This window comes from Physella acuta, unplaced genomic scaffold (assembly GCF_028476545.2).
Source record: "Physella acuta isolate Inbredline_101_S28 unplaced genomic scaffold, ASM2847654v3 ptg001586l, whole genome shotgun sequence".
Taxonomy (NCBI): Eukaryota; Metazoa; Mollusca; class Gastropoda; family Physidae; genus Physella; species Physella acuta.
In genome coordinates this window covers 200,249-223,990 of record NW_026733100.1, presented here as the reverse complement: position 1 = coordinate 223,990, position 23,742 = coordinate 200,249, and the positions used below count along the sequence as shown (strand labels likewise).

The 23,742-nt window shown below is 45.4% G+C and overlaps 1 protein-coding gene across 2 annotated transcripts in view; it reads right to left on the bottom strand.

Moving 5' to 3' along the window:
* Positions 1-18,409, bottom strand: part of LOC131929054 (uncharacterized) — a 28,854-nt gene extending 10,445 nt beyond the window's left edge. The window contains exons 1-2 of one of the 2 annotated variants that reach the window (XR_009383883.1): positions 18,312-18,409; positions 17,653-17,767 (exon numbers count right to left, since the gene is read on the bottom strand). Coding sequence is in view for 1 of the 2 variants with exons in the window: in XM_059285241.1 (XP_059141224.1) it covers positions 18,312-18,367 (56 nt within the window). In the remaining variant the exon portion in view is untranslated. Of the gene's footprint in view, positions 1-17,652; positions 17,768-18,311 lie in introns of those variants that run through there. The other variant, XM_059285241.1, reaches the window with a different exon arrangement.
* Positions 18,410-23,742: the final 5,333 nt, after the last annotated feature.

Below are 23,742 nucleotides of genomic sequence, written 5' to 3'. Positions count from 1 at the left end.
AACTCACACACAAGGTCAAAGACAGAGCCACTAACTCACACACAAGGTCACAGACAGAGCCACTAACTCACACACAAGGTCAAAGACAGAGCCACTAACTCACACACAAGGTCAAAGACAGAGCCACTAACTCACACACAAGGTCAAAGACAGAGCCACTAACTCACCCTCTAGGTCACAGACAGAGCCACTAACTCACACACAAGGTCAAAGACAGAGGCACTAACTCACACACAAGGTCAAAGACAGAGCCACTAACTCACACACAAGATCAAAGACAGAGCCACTAACTCACCCTCTAGGTCAAAGACAGAGCCACTAACTCACCCTCTAGGTCAAAGACAGAGCCACTAACTCACACACAAGGTCAAAGACAGAGCCACTAACTCACCCTCTAGGTCAAAGACACAGCCATTAACTCACACACAAGGTCAAAGACAGAGCCACTAACTCACACACACGGTCAAAGACAGAGCCACTAACTCACACACAAGGTCAAAGACAGAGCCACTAACTCACCCTCTAGGTCACAGACAGAGCCACTAACTCACACACAAGGTCAAAGATAGAGCCACTAACTCACCCTCTAGGTCAAAGACTAAGCCACTAACTCACCCTCTAGGTCAAAGACAGAGCCACTAATTCACACACAAGGTCAAAGACAGAGCCACTAACTCACCCTCTAGGTCAAAGACAGAGCCATTAACTCACACACAAGGTCAAAGACAGAGCCACTAACTCACCCTCTAGGTCACAGACAGAGCCACTAACTCACCCTCTACGTCAAAGACAGAGCCACTAACTCACACACAAGGTCAATAACAGAGCCACTAACTCACACACAAGGTCAAAGACAGAGCCACTAACTCACACACAAGGTCAAAGACAGAGCCACTAACTCACACACAAGGTCAAAGACAGAGCCACTAACTCACCCTCTAGGTCACAGAGAGCCACTAACTCACACACAAGGTCAAAGACAGAGCCACTAACTCACACACAAGGTCAAAGACAGAGCCACTAACTCACACACAAGGTCAAAGACAGAGCCACTAACTCACACACAAGGTCAAAGACAGAGCCACTAACTCACACACAAGGTCAAAGACAGAGCCATTAACTCACACACAAGGTCAAAGACAGAGCCACTAACTCACACACAAGGTCAAAGACAGAGCCACTAACTCACACAAGGTCAAAGACAGAGCCACTAACTCACACACAAGGTCAAAGACAGAGCCACTAACTCACACACAAGGTCAAAGACAGAGCCACTAACTCACACACAAGGTCAAAGACAGAGCCACTAACTCACACACAAGGTCAAAGACAGAGCCACTAACTCACACACAAGGTCAAAGACAGAGCCACTAACTCACACACAAGGTCAAAGACAGAGCCACTAACTCACACACAAGGTCAAAGACAGAGCCACTAACTCACACACAAGGTCAAAGACAGAGCCACTAACTCACACACAAGGTCAAAGACAGAGCCACTAACTCACACACAAGGTCAAAGACAGAGCAACTAACTCACACACAAGGTCAAAGACAGAGCCACTAACTAACCCTCTAGGTCAAAGACAGAGCCACTAGCTCACACACAAGGTCAAAGACAGAGCCACTAACTCACACACAAGGTCAAAGACAGAGCCACTAACTCACACACAAGGTCAAAGACAGAGCCACTAACTCACACACAAGGTCAAAGATAGAGCCACTAACTCACACACAAGGTCAAAGACAGAGCCACTAACTCACACACAAGGTCAAAGACAGAGCCACTAACTCACACACAAGGTCAAAGACAGAGCCACTAACTCACACACAAGGTCAAAGACAGAGCCACTAACTCACACACAAGGTCAAAGACAGAGCCACTAACTCACCCTCTAGGTCACAGACAGAGCCACTAACTCACACACAAGGTCAAAGACAGAGCCACTAACTCACACACAAGGTCAAAGACAGAGCCACTAACTCACACACAAGGTCAAAGACAGAGCCACTAACTCACACACAAGGTCAAAGACAGAGCCACTAACTCACACACAAGGTCACAGACAGAGCCACTAACTCACACACAAGGTCAAAGACAGAGCCACTAACTCACCCTCTAGGTCAAAGACAGAGCCACTAACTCACACACAAGGTCAAAGACAGAGCCACTAACTCACACACAAGGTCAAAGACAGAGCCACTAACTCACACACAAGGTCAAAGACAGAGCCTTTAACTCACCCTCTAGGTCAAAGACAGAGCCACTAACTCACACACAAGGTCAAAGACAGAGCCACTAACTCACACACAAGGTCAAAGACAGAGCCACTAACTCACACACAAGGTCAAAGACAGAGCCACTAACTCACACACAAGGTCAAAGACAGAGCCACTAACTCACACACAAGGTCAAAGACAGAGCCACTTACTCACACACAAGGTCAAAGACAGAGCCACTAACTCACACACAAGGTCAAAGACAGAGCCACTAACTCACACACAAGGTCAAAGACAGAGCCACTAACTCACACACAAGGACAAAGACAGAGCCATTAACTCACACACAAGGTCAAAGACAGAGCCACTAACTCACACACAAGGTCAAAGACAGAGCCACTAACTCACACACAAGGTCAAAGACAGAGCCACTAACTCACACACAAGGTCAAAGACAGAGCCACTAACTCACACACAAGGTCAAAGACAGAGCCACTAACTCACACACAAGGTCAAAGACAGAGCCACTAACTCACACACAAGGTCAAAGACAGAGCCACTAACTCACACACAAGGTCAAAGACAGAGCCACTAACTCACCCTCTAGGTCAAAGACAGAGCCACTAACTCACACACAAGGTCACAGACAGAGCCACTAACTCACAAACAAGGTCAAAGAAAGAGCCACTAACTCACACACAAGGTCAAAGACAGAGCCACTAACTCACCCTCTAGGTCACAGACAGAGCCACTAACTCACACACAAGGTCAAAGACAGAGCCACTAACTCACACACAAGGTCAAAGACAGAGCCACTAACTCACACACAAGGTCACAGAGCCACTAACTCACACACAAGGTCAAAGACAGAGCCACTAACTCACACACAAGGTCAAAGACAGAGCCACTAACTCACACACAAGGTCAAAGACAGAGCCACTAACTCGCACACAAGGTCAAAGACAGAGCCACTAACTCACCCTCTAGGTCACAGACAGAGCCACTAACTCACCCTCTAGGTCACAGACAGAGCCACTAACTCACACACAAGGTCAAAGACAGAGCCACTTACTCACACACAAGGTCAAAGACAGAGCCACTAACTCACACACAAGGTCAAAGACAGAGCCACTAACTCACACACAAGGTCAAAGACAGAGCCACTAACTCACACACAAGGACAAAGACAGAGCCATTAACTCACACACAAGGTCAAAGACAGAGCCACTAACTCACACACAAGGTCAAAGACAGAGCCACTAACTCACACACAAGGTCAAAGACAGAGCCACTAACTCACACACAAGGTCAAAGACAGAGCCACTAACTCACACACAAGGTCAAAGACAGAGCCACTAACTCACACACAAGGTCAAAGACAGAGCCACTAACTCACACACAAGGTCAAAGACAGAGCCACTAACTCACACACAAGGTCAAAGACAGAGCCACTAACTCACACACAAGGTCAAAGACAGAGCCACTAACTCACACACAAGGTCAAAGACAGAGCCACTAACTCACACACAAGGTCAAAGACAGAGCCACTAACTCACACACAAGGTCAAAGACAGAGCCACTAACTCACACACAAGGTCAAAGACAGAGCCACTAACTCACACACAAGGTCAAAGACAGAGCCACTAACTCACACACAAGGTCACAGACAGAGCCACTAACTCACACACAAGGTCAAAGACAGAGCCACTAACTCACCCTCTAGGTCAAAGACAGAGCCACTAACTCACACACAAGGTCAAAGACAGAGCCACTAACTCACCCTCTAGGTCAAAGACAGAGCCACTAACTCACACACAAGGTCACAGACAGAGCCACTAACTCACACACAAGGTCAAAGAAAGAGCCACTAACTCACACACAAGGTCAAAGACAGAGCCACTAACTCACCCTCTAGGTCACAGACAGAGCCACTAACTCACACACAAGGTCAAAGACAGAGCCACTAACTCACACACAAGGTTACAGACAGAGCCACTAACTCACACACAAGGTCAAAGACAGAGCCACTAACTCACACACAAGGTCAAAGACAGAGCCACTAACTCACACACAAGGTCAAAGACAGAGCCACTAACTCACACACAAGGTCAAAGACAGATCCACTAACTCACACACAAGGTCAAAGACAGAGCCACTAACTCACACACAAGGTCAAAGACAGAGCCACTAACTCACACACAAGGTCACAGACAGAGCCACTAACTCACACACAAGGTCAAAGACAGAGCCACTAACTCAAACACAAGGTCAAAGACAGAGCCACTAACTCACACACAAGGTCAAAGACAGAGCCACTAACTCACCCTCTAGGTCACAGACAGAGCCACTAACTCACACACAAGGTCAAAGACAGAGGCACTAACTCACACACAAGGTCAAAGACAGAGCCACTAACTCACACACAAGATCAAAGACAGAGCCACTAACTCACCCTCTAGGTCAAAGACAGAGCCACTAACTCACCCTCTAGGTCAAAGACAGAGCCACTAACTCACACACAAGGTCAAAGACAGAGCCACTAACTCACCCTCTAGGTCAAAGACACAGCCATTAACTCACACACAAGGTCAAAGACAGAGCCACTAACTCACACACACGGTCAAAGACAGAGCCACTAACTCACACACAAGGTCAAAGACAGAGCCACTAACTCACCCTCTAGGTCACAGACAGAGCCACTAACTCACACACAAGGTCAAAGATAGAGCCACTAACTCACCCTCTAGGTCAAAGACTAAGCCACTAACTCACCCTCTAGGTCAAAGACAGAGCCACTAATTCACACACAAGGTCAAAGACAGAGCCACTAACTCACCCTCTAGGTCAAAGACAGAGCCATTAACTCACACACAAGGTCAAAGACAGAGCCACTAACTCACCCTCTAGGTCACAGACAGAGCCACTAACTCACCCTCTACGTCAAAGACAGAGCCACTAACTCACACACAAGGTCAATAACAGAGCCACTAACTCACACACAAGGTCAAAGACAGAGCCACTAACTCACACACAAGGTCAAAGACAGAGCCACTAACTCACACACAAGGTCAAAGACAGAGCCACTAACTCACCCTCTAGGTCACAGAGAGCCACTAACTCACACACAAGGTCAAAGACAGAGCCACTAACTCACACACAAGGTCAAAGACAGAGCCACTAACTCACACACAAGGTCAAAGACAGAGCCACTAACTCACACACAAGGTCAAAGACAGAGCCACTAACTCACACACAAGGTCAAAGACAGAGCCATTAACTCACACACAAGGTCAAAGACAGAGCCACTAACTCACACACAAGGTCAAAGACAGAGCCACTAACTCACACAAGGTCAAAGACAGAGCCACTAACTCACACACAAGGTCAAAGACAGAGCCACTAACTCACACACAAGGTCAAAGACAGAGCCACTAACTCACACACAAGGTCAAAGACAGAGCCACTAACTCACACACAAGGTCAAAGACAGAGCCACTAACTCACACACAAGGTCAAAGACAGAGCCACTAACTCACACACAAGGTCAAAGACAGAGCCACTAACTCACACACAAGGTCAAAGACAGAGCCACTAACTCACACACAAGGTCAAAGACAGAGCCACTAACTCACACACAAGGTCAAAGACAGAGCCACTAACTCACACACAAGGTCAAAGACAGAGCAACTAACTCACACACAAGGTCAAAGACAGAGCCACTAACTAACCCTCTAGGTCAAAGACAGAGCCACTAGCTCACACACAAGGTCAAAGACAGAGCCACTAACTCACACACAAGGTCAAAGACAGAGCCACTAACTCACACACAAGGTCAAAGACAGAGCCACTAACTCACACACAAGGTCAAAGATAGAGCCACTAACTCACACACAAGGTCAAAGACAGAGCCACTAACTCACACACAAGGTCAAAGACAGAGCCACTAACTCACACACAAGGTCAAAGACAGAGCCACTAACTCACACACAAGGTCAAAGACAGAGCCACTAACTCACACACAAGGTCAAAGACAGAGCCACTAACTCACCCTCTAGGTCACAGACAGAGCCACTAACTCACACACAAGGTCAAAGACAGAGCCACTAACTCACACACAAGGTCAAAGACAGAGCCACTAACTCACACACAAGGTCAAAGACAGAGCCACTAACTCACACACAAGGTCAAAGACAGAGCCACTAACTCACACACAAGGTCACAGACAGAGCCACTAACTCACACACAAGGTCAAAGACAGAGCCACTAACTCACCCTCTAGGTCAAAGACAGAGCCACTAACTCACACACAAGGTCAAAGACAGAGCCACTAACTCACACACAAGGTCAAAGACAGAGCCACTAACTCACACACAAGGTCAAAGACAGAGCCTTTAACTCACCCTCTAGGTCAAAGACAGAGCCACTAACTCACACACAAGGTCAAAGACAGAGCCACTAACTCACACACAAGGTCAAAGACAGAGCCACTAACTCACACACAAGGTCAAAGACAGAGCCACTAACTCACACACAAGGTCAAAGACAGAGCCACTAACTCACACACAAGGTCAAAGACAGAGCCACTAACTCACCCTCTAGGTCAAAGACAGAGCCACTAACTCACCCTCTAGGTCAAAGACAGAGCCACTAACTCACCCTCTAGGTCAAAGACAGAGCCACTAACTCACACACAAGGTCAAAGACAGAGCCACTAACTCACACACAAGGTCAAAGACAGAGCCACTAACTCACACACAAGGTCACAGACAGAGCCACTAACTCACACACAAGGTCAAAGACAGAGCCACTAACTCACCCTCTAGGTCACAGACAGAGCCACTAACTCACACACAAGGTCAAAGACAGAGCCACTAACTCACACACAAGGTCACAGACAGAGCCACTAACTCACACACAAGATCAAAGACAGAGCCACTAACTCACCCTCTAGGTCAAAGACAGAGCCACTAACTCACACACAAGGTCAAAGACAGAGCCACTAACTCACCCTCTAGGTCAAAGACAGAGCCACTAACTCACACACAAGGTCACAGACAGAGCCACTAACTCACACACAAGGTCAAAGAAAGAGCCACTAACTCACACACAAGGTCAAAGACAGAGCCACTAACTCACCCTCTAGGTCACAGACAGAGCCACTAACTCACACACAAGGTCAAAGACAGAGCCACTAACTCACACACAAGGTTACAGACAGAGCCACTAACTCACACACAAGGTCAAAGACAGAGCCACTAACTCACACACAAGGTCAAAGACAGAGCCACTAACTCACACACAAGGTCAAAGACAGAGCCACTAACTCACACACAAGGTCAAAGACAGATCCACTAACTCACACACAAGGTCAAAGACAGAGCCACTAACTCACACACAAGGTCAAAGACAGAGCCACTAACTCACACACAAGGTCACAGACAGAGCCACTAACTCACACACAAGGTCAAAGACAGAGCCACTAACTCACACACAAGGTCAAAGACAGAGCCACTAACTCACACACAAGGTCAAAGACAGAGCCACTAACTCACCCTCTAGGTCACAGACAGAGCCACTAACTCACACACAAGGTCAAAGACAGAGGCACTAACTCACACACAAGGTCAAAGACAGAGCCACTAACTCACACACAAGATCAAAGACAGAGCCACTAACTCACCCTCTAGGTCAAAGACAGAGCCACTAACTCACCCTCTAGGTCAAAGACAGAGCCACTAACTCACACACAAGGTCAAAGACAGAGCCACTAACTCACCCTCTAGGTCAAAGACACAGCCATTAACTCACACACAAGGTCAAAGACAGAGCCACTAACTCACACACACGGTCAAAGACAGAGCCACTAACTCACACACAAGGTCAAAGACAGAGCCACTAACTCACCCTCTAGGTCACAGACAGAGCCACTAACTCACACACAAGGTCAAAGATAGAGCCACTAACTCACCCTCTAGGTCAAAGACTAAGCCACTAACTCACCCTCTAGGTCAAAGACAGAGCCACTAATTCACACACAAGGTCAAAGACAGAGCCACTAACTCACCCTCTAGGTCAAAGACAGAGCCATTAACTCACACACAAGGTCAAAGACAGAGCCACTAACTCACCCTCTAGGTCACAGACAGAGCCACTAACTCACCCTCTACGTCAAAGACAGAGCCACTAACTCACACACAAGGTCAAAGACAGAGCCACTAACTCACACACAAGGTCAAAGACAGAGCCACTAACTCACACACAAGGTCAAAGACAGAGCCACTAACTCACACACAAGGTCAAAGACAGAGCCACTAACTCACCCTCTAGGTCACAGAGAGCCACTAACTCACACACAAGGTCAAAGACAGAGCCACTAACTCACACACAAGGTCAAAGACAGAGCCACTAACTCACACACAAGGTCAAAGACAGAGCCACTAACTCACACACAAGGTCAAAGACAGAGCCACTAACTCACACACAAGGTCAAAGACAGAGCCACTAACTCACCCTCTAGGTCACAGACAGAGCCACTAACTCACACACAAGGTCAAAGACAGAGCCACTAACTCACACACAAGGTCAAAGACAGAGCCACTAACTCACACACAAGGTCAAAGACAGAGCCACTAACTCACACACAAGGTCAAAGACAGAGCCACTAACTCACACACAAGGTCACAGACAGAGCCACTAACTCACACACAAGGTCAAAGACAGAGCCACTAACTCACACACAAGGTCAAAGACAGAGCCACTAACTCACACACAAGGTCAAAGACAGAGCCACTAACTCACACACAAGGTCAAAGACAGAGCCACTAACTCACACACAAGGTCAAAGACAGAGCCACTAACTCACACACAAGGTCAAAGACAGAGCCACTAACTCACACACAAGGTCAAAGACAGAGCCACTAACTCACCCTCTAGGTCACAGACAGAGCCACTAACTCACACACAAGGTCAAAGACAGAGCCACTAACTCACACACAAGGTCAAAGACAGAGCCACTAACTCACACACAAGGTCAAAGACAGAGCCACTAACTCACACACAAGGTCAAAGACAGAGCCACTAACTCACACACAAGGTCACAGACAGAGCCACTAACTCACACACAAGGTCAAAGACAGAGCCACTAACTCACCCTCTAGGTCAAAGACAGAGCCACTAACTCACACACAAGGTCAAAGACAGAGCCACTAACTCACACACAAGGTCAAAGACAGAGCCACTAACTCACACACAAGGTCAAAGACAGAGCCACTAACTCACCCTCTAGGTCAAAGACAGAGCCACTAACTCACACACAAGGTCAAAGACAGAGCCACTAACTCACACACAAGGTCACAGACAGAGCCACTAACTCACACACAAGGTCAAAGACAGAGCCACTAACTCACACACAAGGTCAAAGACAGAGCCACTAACTCACACACAAGGTCAAAGACAGAGCCACTAACTCACCCTCTAGGTCACAGACAGAGCCACTAACTCACACACAAGGTCAAAGACAGAGCCACTAACTCACACACAAGGTCAAAGACAGAGCCACTAACTCACACACAAGGTCAAAGACAGAGCCACTAACTCACACACAAGGTCACAGACAGAGCCACTAACTCACACACAAGGTCAAAGACAGAGCCACTAACTCACCCTCTAGGTCAAAGACAGAGCCACTAACTCACACACAAGGTCAAAGACAGAGCCACTAACTCACCCTCTAGGTCAAAGACAGAGCCACTAACTCACACACAAGGTCACAGACAGAGCCACTAACTCACACACAAGGTCAAAGACAGAGCCACTAACTCACACACAAGGTCAAAGACAGAGCCACTAACTCACCCTCTAGGTCACAGACAGAGCCACTAACTCACCCTCTAGGTCACAGACAGAGCCCCTAACTCACACACAAGGTCAAAGACAGAGCCACTAACTCACACACAAGGTTACAGACAGAGCCACTAACTCACACACAAGGTCAAAGACAGAGCCACTAACTCACACACAAGGTCAAAGACAGAGCCACTAACTCACACACAAGGTCAAAGACAGAGCCACTAACTCACACACAAGGTCAAAGACAGAGCCACTAACTCACACACAAGGTCAAAGACAGAGCCACTAACTCACACACAAGGTCAAAGACAGAGCCACTAACTCACACACAAGGTCAAAGACAGAGCCACTAACTCACACACAAGGTCAAAGACAGATCCACTAACTCACACACAAGGTCAAAGACAGAGCCACTAACTCACACACAAGGTCAAAGACAGAGCCACTAACTCACCCTCTAGGTCACAGACAGAGCCACTAACTCACACACATGGTCAAAGACAGAGCCACTAACTCACACACAAGGTCAAAGACAGAGCCACTAACTCACACACAAGGTCAAAGACAGAGCCACTAACTCACACACATGGTCAAAGACAGAGCCACTAACTCACACACAAGGTCACAGACAGAGCCACTAACTCACACACAAGGTGACAGACAGAGCCACTAACTCACACACAAGGTCAAAGACAGAGCCACTAACTCACACACAAGGTCAAAGACAGAGCCACTAACTCACACACAAGGTCAAAGACAGAGCCACTAACTCACACACAAGGTCAAAGACAGAGCCACTAACGCACCCTCTAGGTCACAGACAGAGCCACTAACTCACACACTAGGTCAAAGACAGAGCCACTAACTCACACACAAGGTCAAAGACAGAGCCACTAACTCACACACAAGGTCAAAGACAGAGCCACTAACTCACCCTCTAGGTCAAAGACAGAGCCACTAACTCACACACTAGGTCAAAGACAGAGCCACTAACTCACACACAAGGTCAAAGACAGAGCCACTAACTCACACACAAGGTCAAAGACAGAGCCACTAACTCACACACAAGGTCAAAGACAGAGCCACTAACTCACACACTAGCTCACAGACAGAGCCACTAACTCACCCTCTAGGTCACAGACAGAGCCACTAACTCACACACAAGGTCACAGACAGAGCCACTAACTCAAACACAAGGTCAAAGACAGAGCCACTAACTCACACACAAGGTCAAAGACAGAGCCACTAACTCACACACAAGGTCAAAGACAGAGCGCCTAACTCACACACAAGGTCAAAGACAGATCCACTAACTCAAACACAAGGTCAAAGACAGAGCCACTAACTCACACACAAGGTCAAAGACAGAGCCACTAACTCACACACAAGGTCAAAGACAGATCCACTAACTCACACAAGGTCAAAGACAGAGCCACTAACTCACACACAAGGTCAAAGACAGAGCCACTAACTCACACACAAGGTCAAAGACAGAGCCACTAACTCACACACAAGGTCAAAGACAGAGCCACTAACTCACACACAAGGTCAAAGACAGAGCCACTAACTCACACACAAGGTCAAAGACAGAGCCACTAACTCACACACTAGGTCAAAGACAGAGCCACTAACTCACACACAAGGTCAAAGACAGAGCCACTAACTCACCCTCTACGTCAAAGACAGAGCCACTAACTCACACACAAGGTCAAAGACAGAGCCACTAACTCACACACAAGGTCAAAGACAGAGCCACTAACTCACACACAAGGTCAAAGACAGAGCCACTAACTCACACACAAGGTGACAGACAGAGCCACTAACTCACACACAAGGTCAAAGACAGAGCCACTAACTCACACACTAGGTCAAAGACAGAGCCACTAACTCACCCTCTAGGTCACAGGCAGAGCCACTAACTCACACACAAGGTCAAAGACAGAGCCACTAACTCACACACTAGGTCACAGACAGAGCCACTAACTCACACACAAGGTCAAAGACAGAGCCACTAACTCACACACAAGGTCAAAGACAGAGCCACTAACTCACACACAAGGTCAAAGACAGAGCCACTAACTCACACACAAGGTCAAAGACAGAGCCACTAACTCACACACAAGGTCAAAGACAGAGCCACTAACTCACACACAAGGTCAAAGACAGAGCCACTAACTCACACACAAGGTCAAAGACAGAGCCACTAACTCACACACAAGGTCAAAGACAGAGCCACTAACTCACACACAAGGTCAAAGACAGAGCCACTAACTCTCACACAAGGTCACAGAGCCACTAACTCACACACAAGGTCAAAGACAGAACCACTAACTCACACACAAGGTCAAAGACAGAGCCACTAACTCACACACAAGGTCAAAGACAGAGCCACTAACTCACACACAAGGTCAAAGACAGAGCCTTTAACTCACACACAAGGTCAAAGACAGAGCCACTAACTCACACACAAGGTCAAAGACAGAGTCACTAACTCACACACAAGGTCAAAGACAGAGCCACTAACTCACACACAAGGTCAAAGACAGAGCCACTAACTCACACACAAGGTCAAAGACAGAGCCACTAACTCACCCTCTAGGTCACAGACAGAGCCACTAACTCACACACAAGGTCAAAGACAGAGCCACTAACTCACACACAAGGTCAAAGACAGAGCCACTAACTCACACACAAGGTCAAAGACAGAGCCACTAACTCACACACAAGGTCAAAGACAGAGCCACTAACTCACACACAAGGTCAAAGACAGAGCCACTAACTCACACACAAGGTCAAAGACAGAGCCACTAACTCACACACAAGGTCAAAGACAGAGCCACTAACTCACACACAAGGTCAAAGACAGGGCCACTAACTCACACACAAGGTCACAGACAGAGCCACTAACTCACCCTCTAGGTCAAAGACAGAGCCACTAACTCATACACAAGGTCAAAGAAAGAGCCACTAACTCACACACAAGGTCAAAGACAGAGCCACTAACTCACACACAAGGTCAAAGACAGAGCCACTAACTCACACACAAGGTCAAAGACAGAACCACTAACTCACACACAAGGTCAAAGACAGAGCCACTAACTCACACACAAGGTCAAAGACAGAGCCACTAACTAACACACAAGGTCAAAGACAGAGCCACTAACTCACACACAAGGTCAAAGACAGAGCCACTAACACACACACAAGGTCAAAGACAGAGCCACTAACTCACACTCAAGGTCAAAGACAGAGCCACTAACTCACCCTCTAGGTCACAGACAGAGCCACTAACTCACACACAAGGTCAAAGACAGAGCCACTAACTCACACACAAGGTCAAAGACAGAGCCACTAACTCACACACAAGGTCAAAGACAGAGCCACTAACTCACCCTCTAGGTCAAAGACAGAGCCACTAACTCACACACAAGGTCAAAGACAGAGCCACTAACTCACCCTCTAGGTCACAGACAGAGCCACTAACTCACACACAAGGTCAAAGACAGAGCCACTAACTCACACACAAGGTCAAATACAGAGCCACTAACTCACACACAAGGTCAAAGACAGAGCCACTAACTCACACACAAGGTCAAAGACAGAGCCACTAACACACACACAAGGTCAAAGACAGAGCCACTAACTCACACTCAAGGTCAAAGACAGAGCCACTAACTCACCCTCTAGGTCACAGACAGAGCCACTAACTCACACACAAGGTCAAAGACAGAGCCACTAACTCACACACAACGTCAAAGACAGAGCCACTAACTCACACACAAGGTCAAAGACAGAGCCACTAACTCACACACAAGGTCAAAGACAGAGCCACTAACTCACCCTCTAGGTCACAGACAGAGCCACTAACTCACACACAAGGTCAAAGACAGAGCCACTAACTCACACACAAGGTCAAAGACAGAGCCACTAACTCACACACAAGGTCAAAGACAGAGCCACTAACTCACACACATGGTCAAAGACAGAGCCACTAACTCACCCTCTAGGTCAAAGACAGAGCCACTAACTCACACACAAGGTCAAAGACAGAGCCACTAACTCACACACAAGGTCAAAGACAGAACCACTAACTCACCCTCTAGGTCAAAGACAGAGCCACTAACTCACCCTCTAGGTCAAAGACAGAGCCACTAACTCACCCTCTAGGTCACAGGCAGAGCCACTAACTCACACACAAGGTCAAAGACAGAGCCACTAACTCACATACAAGGTCACAGACAGAGCCACTAACTCACCCTCTAGGTCAAAGACAGAGCCACTAACTCACACACAAGGTCAAAGAAAGAGCCACTAACTCACACACAAGGTCAAAGACAGAGCCACTAACTCACACACAAGGTCAAAGACAGAGCCACTAACTCACACACAAGGTCAAAGACAGAACCACTAACTCACACACAAGGTCAAAGACAGAGCCACTACCTCACACTTAAGGTCAAAGACAGAGCCACTAACTCACACACAAGGTCAAAGACAGAGCCACTAACACACACACAAGGTCAAAGACAGAGCCACTAACTCACACTCAAGGTCAAAGACAGAGCCACTAACTCACCCTCTAGGTCACAGACAGAGCCACTAACTCACACACAAGGTCAAAGACAGAGCCACTAACTCACACACAACGTCAAAGACAGAGCCACTAACTCACACACAAGGTCAAAGACAGAGCCACTAACTCACACACAAGGTCAAAGACAGAGCCACTAACTCACCCTCTAGGTCAAAGACAGAGCCACTAACTCACACACAAGGTCAAAGACAGAGCCACTAACTCACCCTCTAGGTCACAGACAGAGCCACTAACTCACACACAAGGTCAAAGACAGAGCCACTAACTCACACACAAGGTCAAAGACAGAGCCACTAACTCACACACAAGGTCAAAGACAGAGCCACTAACTCACACACTAGGTCAAAGACAGAGCCACTAACTCACCCTCTAGGTCACAGGCAGAGCCACTAACTCACACACAAGGTCAAAGAAAGAGCCACTAACTCACACACAAGGTCAAAGACAGAGCCACTAACTCACACACAAGGTCACAGAGCCACTAACTCACACACAAGGTCAAAGACAGAGCCACTAACTCACACACAAGGTCACAGAGCCACTAACTCACACACAAGGTCAAAGACAGAGCCACTAACTCACACACAAGGTCACAGACAGATCCACTAACTCACACACAAGGTCAAAGACAGAGCCACTAACTCACACACAACGTCAAAGACAGAGCCACTAACTCACACACAAGGTCAAAGACAGAGCCACTAACTCACACACAAGGTCAAAGACAGAGCCACTAACTCACACACAAGGTCAAAGACAGAGCCACTAACTCACACACAAGGTCAAAGACAGAGCCACTAACTCACACACAAGGTCACAGAGCCACTAACTCACACACAAGGTCAAAGACATAGCCACTAATTCACACACAAGGTCACAGAGCCACTAACTCACACACAAGGTCAAAGACAGAGCCCCTTACTCACCCTCTAGGTCACAGACAGAGCCACTAACTCACAAGGTCACAGACAGAGCCACTAACTCACACACAAGGTCAAAGACAGAGCCACTAACTCACACACAAGGTCAAAGACAGAGCCACTAACTCACACACAAGGTCACAGACAGAGCCACTAACTCACCCTCTAGGTCACAGACAGAGCCACTAACTCACACACAAGGTCAAAGACAGAGCCACTAACTCACAAGGTCACAGACAGAGCCACTAACTCACACACAAGGTCAAAGACAGAGCCACTAACTCACACACAAGGTCAAAGACAGAGCCACTAACTCACACACAAGGTCACAGACAGAGCCACTAACTCACCCTCTAGGTCACAGACAGAGCCACTAACTCACACACAAGGTCAAAGACAGAGCCACTAACTCACACACAACGTCAAAGACAGAGCCACTAACTCACACACAAGGTCAAAGACAGAGCCACTAACTCACACACAAGGTCAAAGACAGAGCCACTAACTCACACACAAGGTCAAAGACAGAGCCACTAACTCACACACAAGGTCAAAGACAGAGCCACTAACTCACACACAAGGTCAAAGACAGAGCCACTAACTCACACACAAGGTCACAGACAGAGCCACTAACTCACACACAAGGTCAAAGACAGAGCCACTAACTCACCCTCTAGGTCACAGACAGAGCCACTAACTCACACACAAGGTCAAAGACAGAGCCACTAACTCACACACAAGGTCAAAGACAGAGCCACTAACTCACCCTCTAGGTCACAGACAGAGCCACTAACTCATCCTCTAGGTCACAGACAGAGCCACTAACTCACACACAAGGTCAAAGACAGAGCCACTAACTCACACACAAGGTCAAAGACAGAGCCACTAACTCACACACAAGGTCAAAGACAGAGCCACTAACTCACACACAAGGTCAAAGACAGAGCCACTAACTCACACACAAGGTCAAAGACAGAGCCACTAACTCACACACAAGGTCAAAGACAGAGCCACTAACTCACCCTCTAGGTCATAGACAGAGCCACTAACTCACCCTCTAGGTCACAGACAGAGCCACTAACTCACACACAAGGTCAAAGACAGAGCCACTAACTCACCCTCTAGGTCACAGACAGAGCCACTAACTCACAAGGTCACAGACAGAGCCACTAACTCACACACAAGGTCAAAGACAGAGCCACTAACTCACCCTCTAGGTCAAAGACAGAGCCACTAACTCACCCTCTAGGTCAAAGACAGAGCCACTAACTCACACACAAGGTCAAAGACAGAGCCACTAACTCACACACAAGGTCAAAGACAGAGCCACTAACTCACACACAAGGTCAAAGACAGAGCCACTAACTCACACACAAGGTCAAAGACAGAGCCACTAACTCACACACAAGGTCAAAGACAGAGCCACTAACTCACACACAAGGTCAAAGACAGAGCCACTAACTCACCCTCTAGGTCAAAGACAGAGCCACTAACTCACACACTAGGTCAAAGACAGAGCCACTAACTCACACACAAGGTCAAAGACAGAGCCACTAACTCACCCTCTAGGTCAAAGACAGAGCCACTAACTCACACACAAGGTCAAAGACAGAGCCACTAACTCACACACAAGGTCAAAGACAGAGCCACTAACTCACCCTCTAGGTCAAAGACAGAGCCACTAACTCACACACAAGGTCAAAGACAGAGCCACTAACTCACCCTCTAGGTCAAAGACAGAGCCACTAACTCACCCTCTAGGTCAAAGACAGAGCCACTAACTCACACACAAGGTCAAAGACAGAGCCACTAACTCACACACAAGGTCAAAGACAGAGCCACTAACTCACACACAAGGTCAAAGACAGAGCCACTAACTCACCCTCTAGGTCAAAGACAGAGCCACTAACTCACCCTCTAGGTCAAAGACAGAGCCACTAACTCACACACAAGGTCAAAGACAGAGCCACTAACTCACACACAAGGTCAAAGACAGAGCCACTAACTCACACACAAGGTCAAAGACAGAGCCACTAACTCACACACAAGGTCAAAGACAGAGCCACTAACTCACCCTCTAGGTCAAAGACAGAGCCACTAGCTCACACACAAGGCCAGGGAATCGATCGTTGTCGCAGACTCTCCTGCATTTGGATGTGTCCTTCACCTCAGGGTTGGAGTGGGATCTGGAAGAGGCAGTCTGATGCTTTTCGAATCTTTGGGTTTTGCATTTTGTCATAATTTTATTAAAGGTATAATATTTTAATGAACCTATTTTTGCAAAAGAACTTATCCCAGTTTGCGAATGTACTTCAGTTAACAAATTTAGTACAGTCAACGAATCTACAGGAGGTAACAAGCTTACCACAGGTAGTAGGTAATGAGCTTGTTCTAGCCAACGAACTTACCCCAACAACGAATTTTCCCCAGCTAACGAACTAATACAAAATTATGAACTCATCCAAACCTGCGAACTTATACAAATTTACCAACTTACCCCAAAAGCTAACTTACCCCAGCTAACGAACTTACCCCAACTGTTAACTTACCCCAGCGAACGAACTTACCCCAGCGAACGAACTTACCCCAGCTAACGAACTCACCCCAGCTAACGAACTCACCCCAGCTAACGAACTTACCCCAGTTAACGAACTTACCCCAGCTAACGAACTTACCACAAAATAACGAACTTACCCCAGCTAACGAACTTACCCCAGTTAACGAACTTACCCCAACAGCTCGTGGCTAAACAGAAGAAACATCAACAAACTAAGTGAAGCAAACATTTCTAACAGCTACCCAGCATATGCCCAATGGTAAACTATCACTGTAACAATGTTTATACAGAAACATGATGTGTTCTTCGGGACATGTCTTTTGTCCAGACCACCCCACCCTCCTCCCCAAGCCCCTCCCCTGGCCCCCTCACATGTTTTAAAATTATTGCAGTGTATTCCCTAAATCGATATGACAAAAGAAAACGTCTGTGCACCAAAGTAAATACAAGGTATAGATCATTAAAGAGATGAAACAAAAGACACAATAGCGGATGAGCTGGGCCGATATTTTAAGTCGAGTTTCGGGGCAGCTCATATGAATAGTTTTTTTTTTTTTTTTTTTTTTTTTTTTTAACATAACAAATGTAACATAATGTTTTTTCAGAAAGAGTTTAAATAGGTGTGTTAGTGCGTTGTTAAAGGTGCTGTGGCTCAATGGTATACGGTGACGCTCAGTGAGGGTGGGGTGGAGCCCCACGCCTCCCCCTTGTGACGCCACTGTTCAGAATAGGACTACTAAAAGTTAAAGTGTGTACTTACAAATGTGTAGTGTAAGTTATTTAAGCTACTCAAGGTGTGTATATACGATGTGTCCCTGTGATATGGGGTGGGGATGTGTTTAAGGCGTGTGTATCTGGGGGGAGGATATCCGGCGAGTAGGTCAGGGGTGTGTCAGGGGTGTGTTTATAAAAAAGTCACGATGACAAAACTATCCAAAAAAAAAAAAAAACACGTAAGACCAAACCAAAGCATACAACAAAAACATTTTTTTTTTGTAGCCCAATCAATTGTTGTACATTTTTATAGCAGTGAATGACCTACGATTATTTCGGTCGTCATTTAAGAACAAACCTTTCATTTTTTTTTATCAAGCTTTCCCAGTCGTCCAATAGTTTCTGATTACTAGCCCTCGTATAGAAACTTTGGTTTATAAGCAAAATAAATGATGGTGACAAATTCAAACTGAATTAGTAATCAATGGTATAATAAGTGTAGAACTGTAATACGTTCATGTATGCATTAAAAGAGAGTTGTCCATTAATGAGTTATTTTAGTCGATATATATCAATTTTTTAATGACGTGGGATGTTGTAAAAAAAATCCCCCCCCCCCCCCCATGTATAGCATTTTAACTGTGCAAACATCACATTGAAGTCAGTTCGCCCTATCCCTCTTGTTTGTGCTAAATTGAGATAAGTATTATATTATTTTATTTTCCGCGGCACCAATAAATTGCGTTATGCGAATATAGCTAATTTTTTTACTCCCTTTTTCCTATCGTCAAGCCTCATTACAAAATAATGCGGGAGTGATCTCCCTTAAAATTTCTTGTTAGTGCTAAGAGTAAGAGAAATGGCACTTTCAGTGCAATCTGGATATATGAATGTTGTTTTTTAATTATTTTTTAAAATACTTAATTAAATACTTAATTTAAAAAAAATGTAATCGAGTAGAAAAAATGAATGTAAGCGTTTTGTGCATAAATGAGCGGAAATATTTTTCTTCATAAAGAAACTTTTAGTTAATTTTTTAAAAGCTAATTAAATATCTAATTAAGTCACATTGCATTGTCATCGAGTTTTGACCAACGTGAAAAGTTTAAAAAGGAACAGTCCGATAGATGTGATAGTGTTTGAGAAATCTGAAATATATTTTGATTTTAGCTCGATTACATCCTTTATATTCCTTATACGATACAGTGGGGAGGTGTAAAACGGCGAAAAGTATTAGAATTTCATGTAATTTTTCCTTGCACGCAGGGCAAGCGCTACCTATAAGGCGAACTAGGTGGTCGCCTAGGGTGCTGTCCGTAGGGGGCGCCAAAATGGGTTGGAAAACCAAATTGAAAGTTTTATGGTGCAAATTGAAAGTTTGTCCCGGGCGCCGGGAAGGGTCGCTACGCCTCTGATCTTTCTTCTTCTTCGTTCTTAATTTTTAGTGTTGGGAGGGATCGAGCCTTATCTCAGTTATCTGCCAGAGGGTTTGAACTCGAGATTTGCATGTTTTTATAACGTGAAAACCCGCCATTTTACTCGTGATAAACATTTTTAAAAGTAATTCTAAGAAGGTCTCTGGAACTAAGACGAAAAATCGTCGGAAGTCATGCATCCGGTCCGTACGCCATATTGTTGTTAGCAACCGGCCACGCCCCCGGGCTAGTGAGAAATACTAGTCTAACACTAACCTAAATGTATTAATAATTATTATAGGCTAATAGATCTAGATCTAGCTATTTATAGCACTGTTAGTGGAAGTCAGAGGGGTATTAAAGTTTAAAGCACAGTGAAGTTGAGTAGTGAAGAGTAAAAAGAGTGTTTAATGGTCTGAGTTCTGAATACTCATACTGAGACCTTAGCCACTGGCAGTCCCGAATGAACAAACTCTTGAGTGTCAGAAACTGATCGATCTGGCTAGGCCTTAATTCTAGATCTAAATCTATACAATAATATTCGGTCTGTTGGTATACCGGTCTGTTTATTTTGTCTTTACATCTTTTACAGTAAACTATGCTGTGCGTAGTTAGGCGTAGATCTAGAATCTAGCTCTAGATCTAGATCTAGATCTACATTCTACAGTGAATCTACACTATTGAACTATTCTACTCATTGTAACACCCGCCTTTAATAAATTGTAACTCTTTTGTTTGGAAATTATTTTTGTTAATTTTTTACTTTCTCGTATAGGGGGGGGGGGGGGCTATACGAAGTATAGAGAAAGTATTGTAATCGTGCAAAAAAAAATCGAGATTTTTACAGATCTCGACGTTTTACACCTCACTGATACGGAAAAACATAATTTTGCAATCTTGTCCGTATGTCTGTGTGTGTGTGTGTGTCTGTGTGTCTGTGTGTCCGTGTGTAAACGTGATAACTTGAGTACCGTTACAGCTAGGTTGATGAAATTTCATATATAAGTATTTTATCAAAATCGTAGATCCGTATCAACTTTTGAGCGATTTCCGATAACCGGAAGTGGTACTTTTCCTACTTTGAATTTTTCAAAAGCCTATAACTTGAGTACTATTTCAGATAGATAAATGAAATTTCACATGTAAGTAAAAGATCTAATTCTCTACCTTCTGTAAAATTTTGAGTAATTTCCGTTGACTGGAAGTAGTAATTTACGCTACTTCCGATTTCTCAAAAAACTAATGTAAATTTTAAAAGTACTAATAATATTGCGCACTATTATGCGCTTTTTTATTTGGCGTTCACTTGGTGTGCAATTAATTTGTCTACGAGATTTTATTCTATTTTTAAAACTTTAAGTATTTAAAATGGATTAAAAATCATGTCTATAGCCCGAGTTCCCATCCCCTGTTATTTTATATAAGAATATTCGAGAAAGTTTAGGGGAGATCACTCCCGGTTTATTTGTTGTAGTTATCCTTCTTCTAAGCCAAGGCTTACATTACTTACAAGTTCTAACATAAATTTTTCATCTAGATCTAGATCTAGATCTAGATCTAGATCTACTTACCCGTTACATTCTTAATGCTACACTTAATGAAACTTAACTTCACTGAACATAATTGAATTTAAATGCTTATGTGCATTTTTTATGTTACTTTTACTTAGTTTTCATCACTGCTTTTCTCTTCACTCTTCAGTGATATTTGGGATCGTCCATAAACGATGTCACACTCCTGGACTAGAAAGAGGAGGGAGGGGGGCAGTGGGGTAGAGAGAGGGGGGGGGGTGCGGACCGTACCGGGGGACACCATTTAGGGGGGATGACACCTATGCAAAAAATAGCAAAATATATAGAGAAAAATGATAATTCCACTTAATTAATGATTAATTCGAGTGTTAAATAGTCTTTTAAGAAGTGGAAATCGAAAGTTTGAGGGGGTGGGTGCTAATCGAAAGTTTGATGGGGGGTGGGTGCAAATCGAAAGTTTGAGGGGGGGGGGGGCGAATCGAAAATTGAAATTTTGTCTGGAGGTGACACCATTAAGTGCCGCACCGGTAGACACCCGACCTCGCTACGCCACTGAAGGGGGGGGGGGGGGGAGGGGGTAGGAATATTGTGACAAAAGGAGAAGGGGGCGGGTTCAAAAAAATGTGACGACACACTTGAATTTTTAAAACTAATTTGATTAATATATTCGGTCATGCTGAGTCCCAGTAATCCTAAAAACATTTGAATAAAAACTGCCCCGTAAAATTGTTTAATAATAGTGCTATATTCCATCCATGCCTGAGGGAGCACGGATCCCTTCAAAGTCACGTGCTACTTTAGGTTACAAAATGCAATAAACAATAATAACAAAACGACAAATTGGAAGAGTTAATCAACTAAAGTATTTTTTTAATCAAAGCACCAAATACGGCACTGATTCTGACTGCCCACCGAGTGTTTTTTTTTCATGGCGGCCCACTATTTCTTTCGGTGCCCCGGCGGCCCAGCCCATCCCTGTACTCAAGGCTGGCCAAGCATAGAGAATATTTAAATTATTTTAGAAAGAAATCGTTGTTTAAAAAAAAAATTGCAATTGTGTGTGTGTGGGGGGGGGGGGTGTCTGGCATTGCGTGACGATGTGGACGGGGTAGGTAAAAATAATTTTTAAAAGCGTGACGCCATGCCTTTACCTTTGTGTCACGCTTTCCTCTGTCGTATTGAAAAACACAGAAACCTGCTCTTTTTAAGTACGTCTTGGTAACACACACCTACACGTTATGGGAAATACGGTGTTTGGGGGGGGGGGGAGTTTATGAAGATAAAGGTTGCAGATAAATATCTGCTTAAATTATTGATTATTATATAAACACAAGGCGTATTAAACGCATGGTTGAGTGAACGCTGAATTTTGACTTGTTTCTGATAAGGCCAATAATACATGAGTCTTCGTGGGTGTCGCCGTCAACAATACTGCGATCCCCTTGTGGACACTAGATCTATATCAATAGGTAGGTTATGAAAGATGCCTGTAGCTGAGTTTTCCGTTTGTGTACACTAGGTCTATATTATTACTACGCAGTGACGTAGCCAGGATCGTCTCAAAGGGAAGGGGTTCCAATTTTTACCCGGGGACAAACTTTCGATTTGCACCCCCCCCCCTTAAACTTTCGATTTGCACCCCCCCCCCTGAGACTTTTGATTTGCACCCCCCCCCCCTTAAACTTTCGATTTGCACCCCCTCAAACTTTCGATTTGCACCCCCCCTCATACTTTATATATATACCGAGACCGAGGGGTCTATGGGGAGAGGGGGGGGGGGTTATGATCCCCCCCCCCTAACCCCTCTGCCTACGCCACTGTTACTACGTAGGCTACTTTATGAAAGATAGAGTGTTGCGTTTAATCTATAGTTTTTGCGACATGTTTTGGAAACTGACAGCTCATATAAAAAATTAAGTAAACAAAGAAATTGATAGATTTAC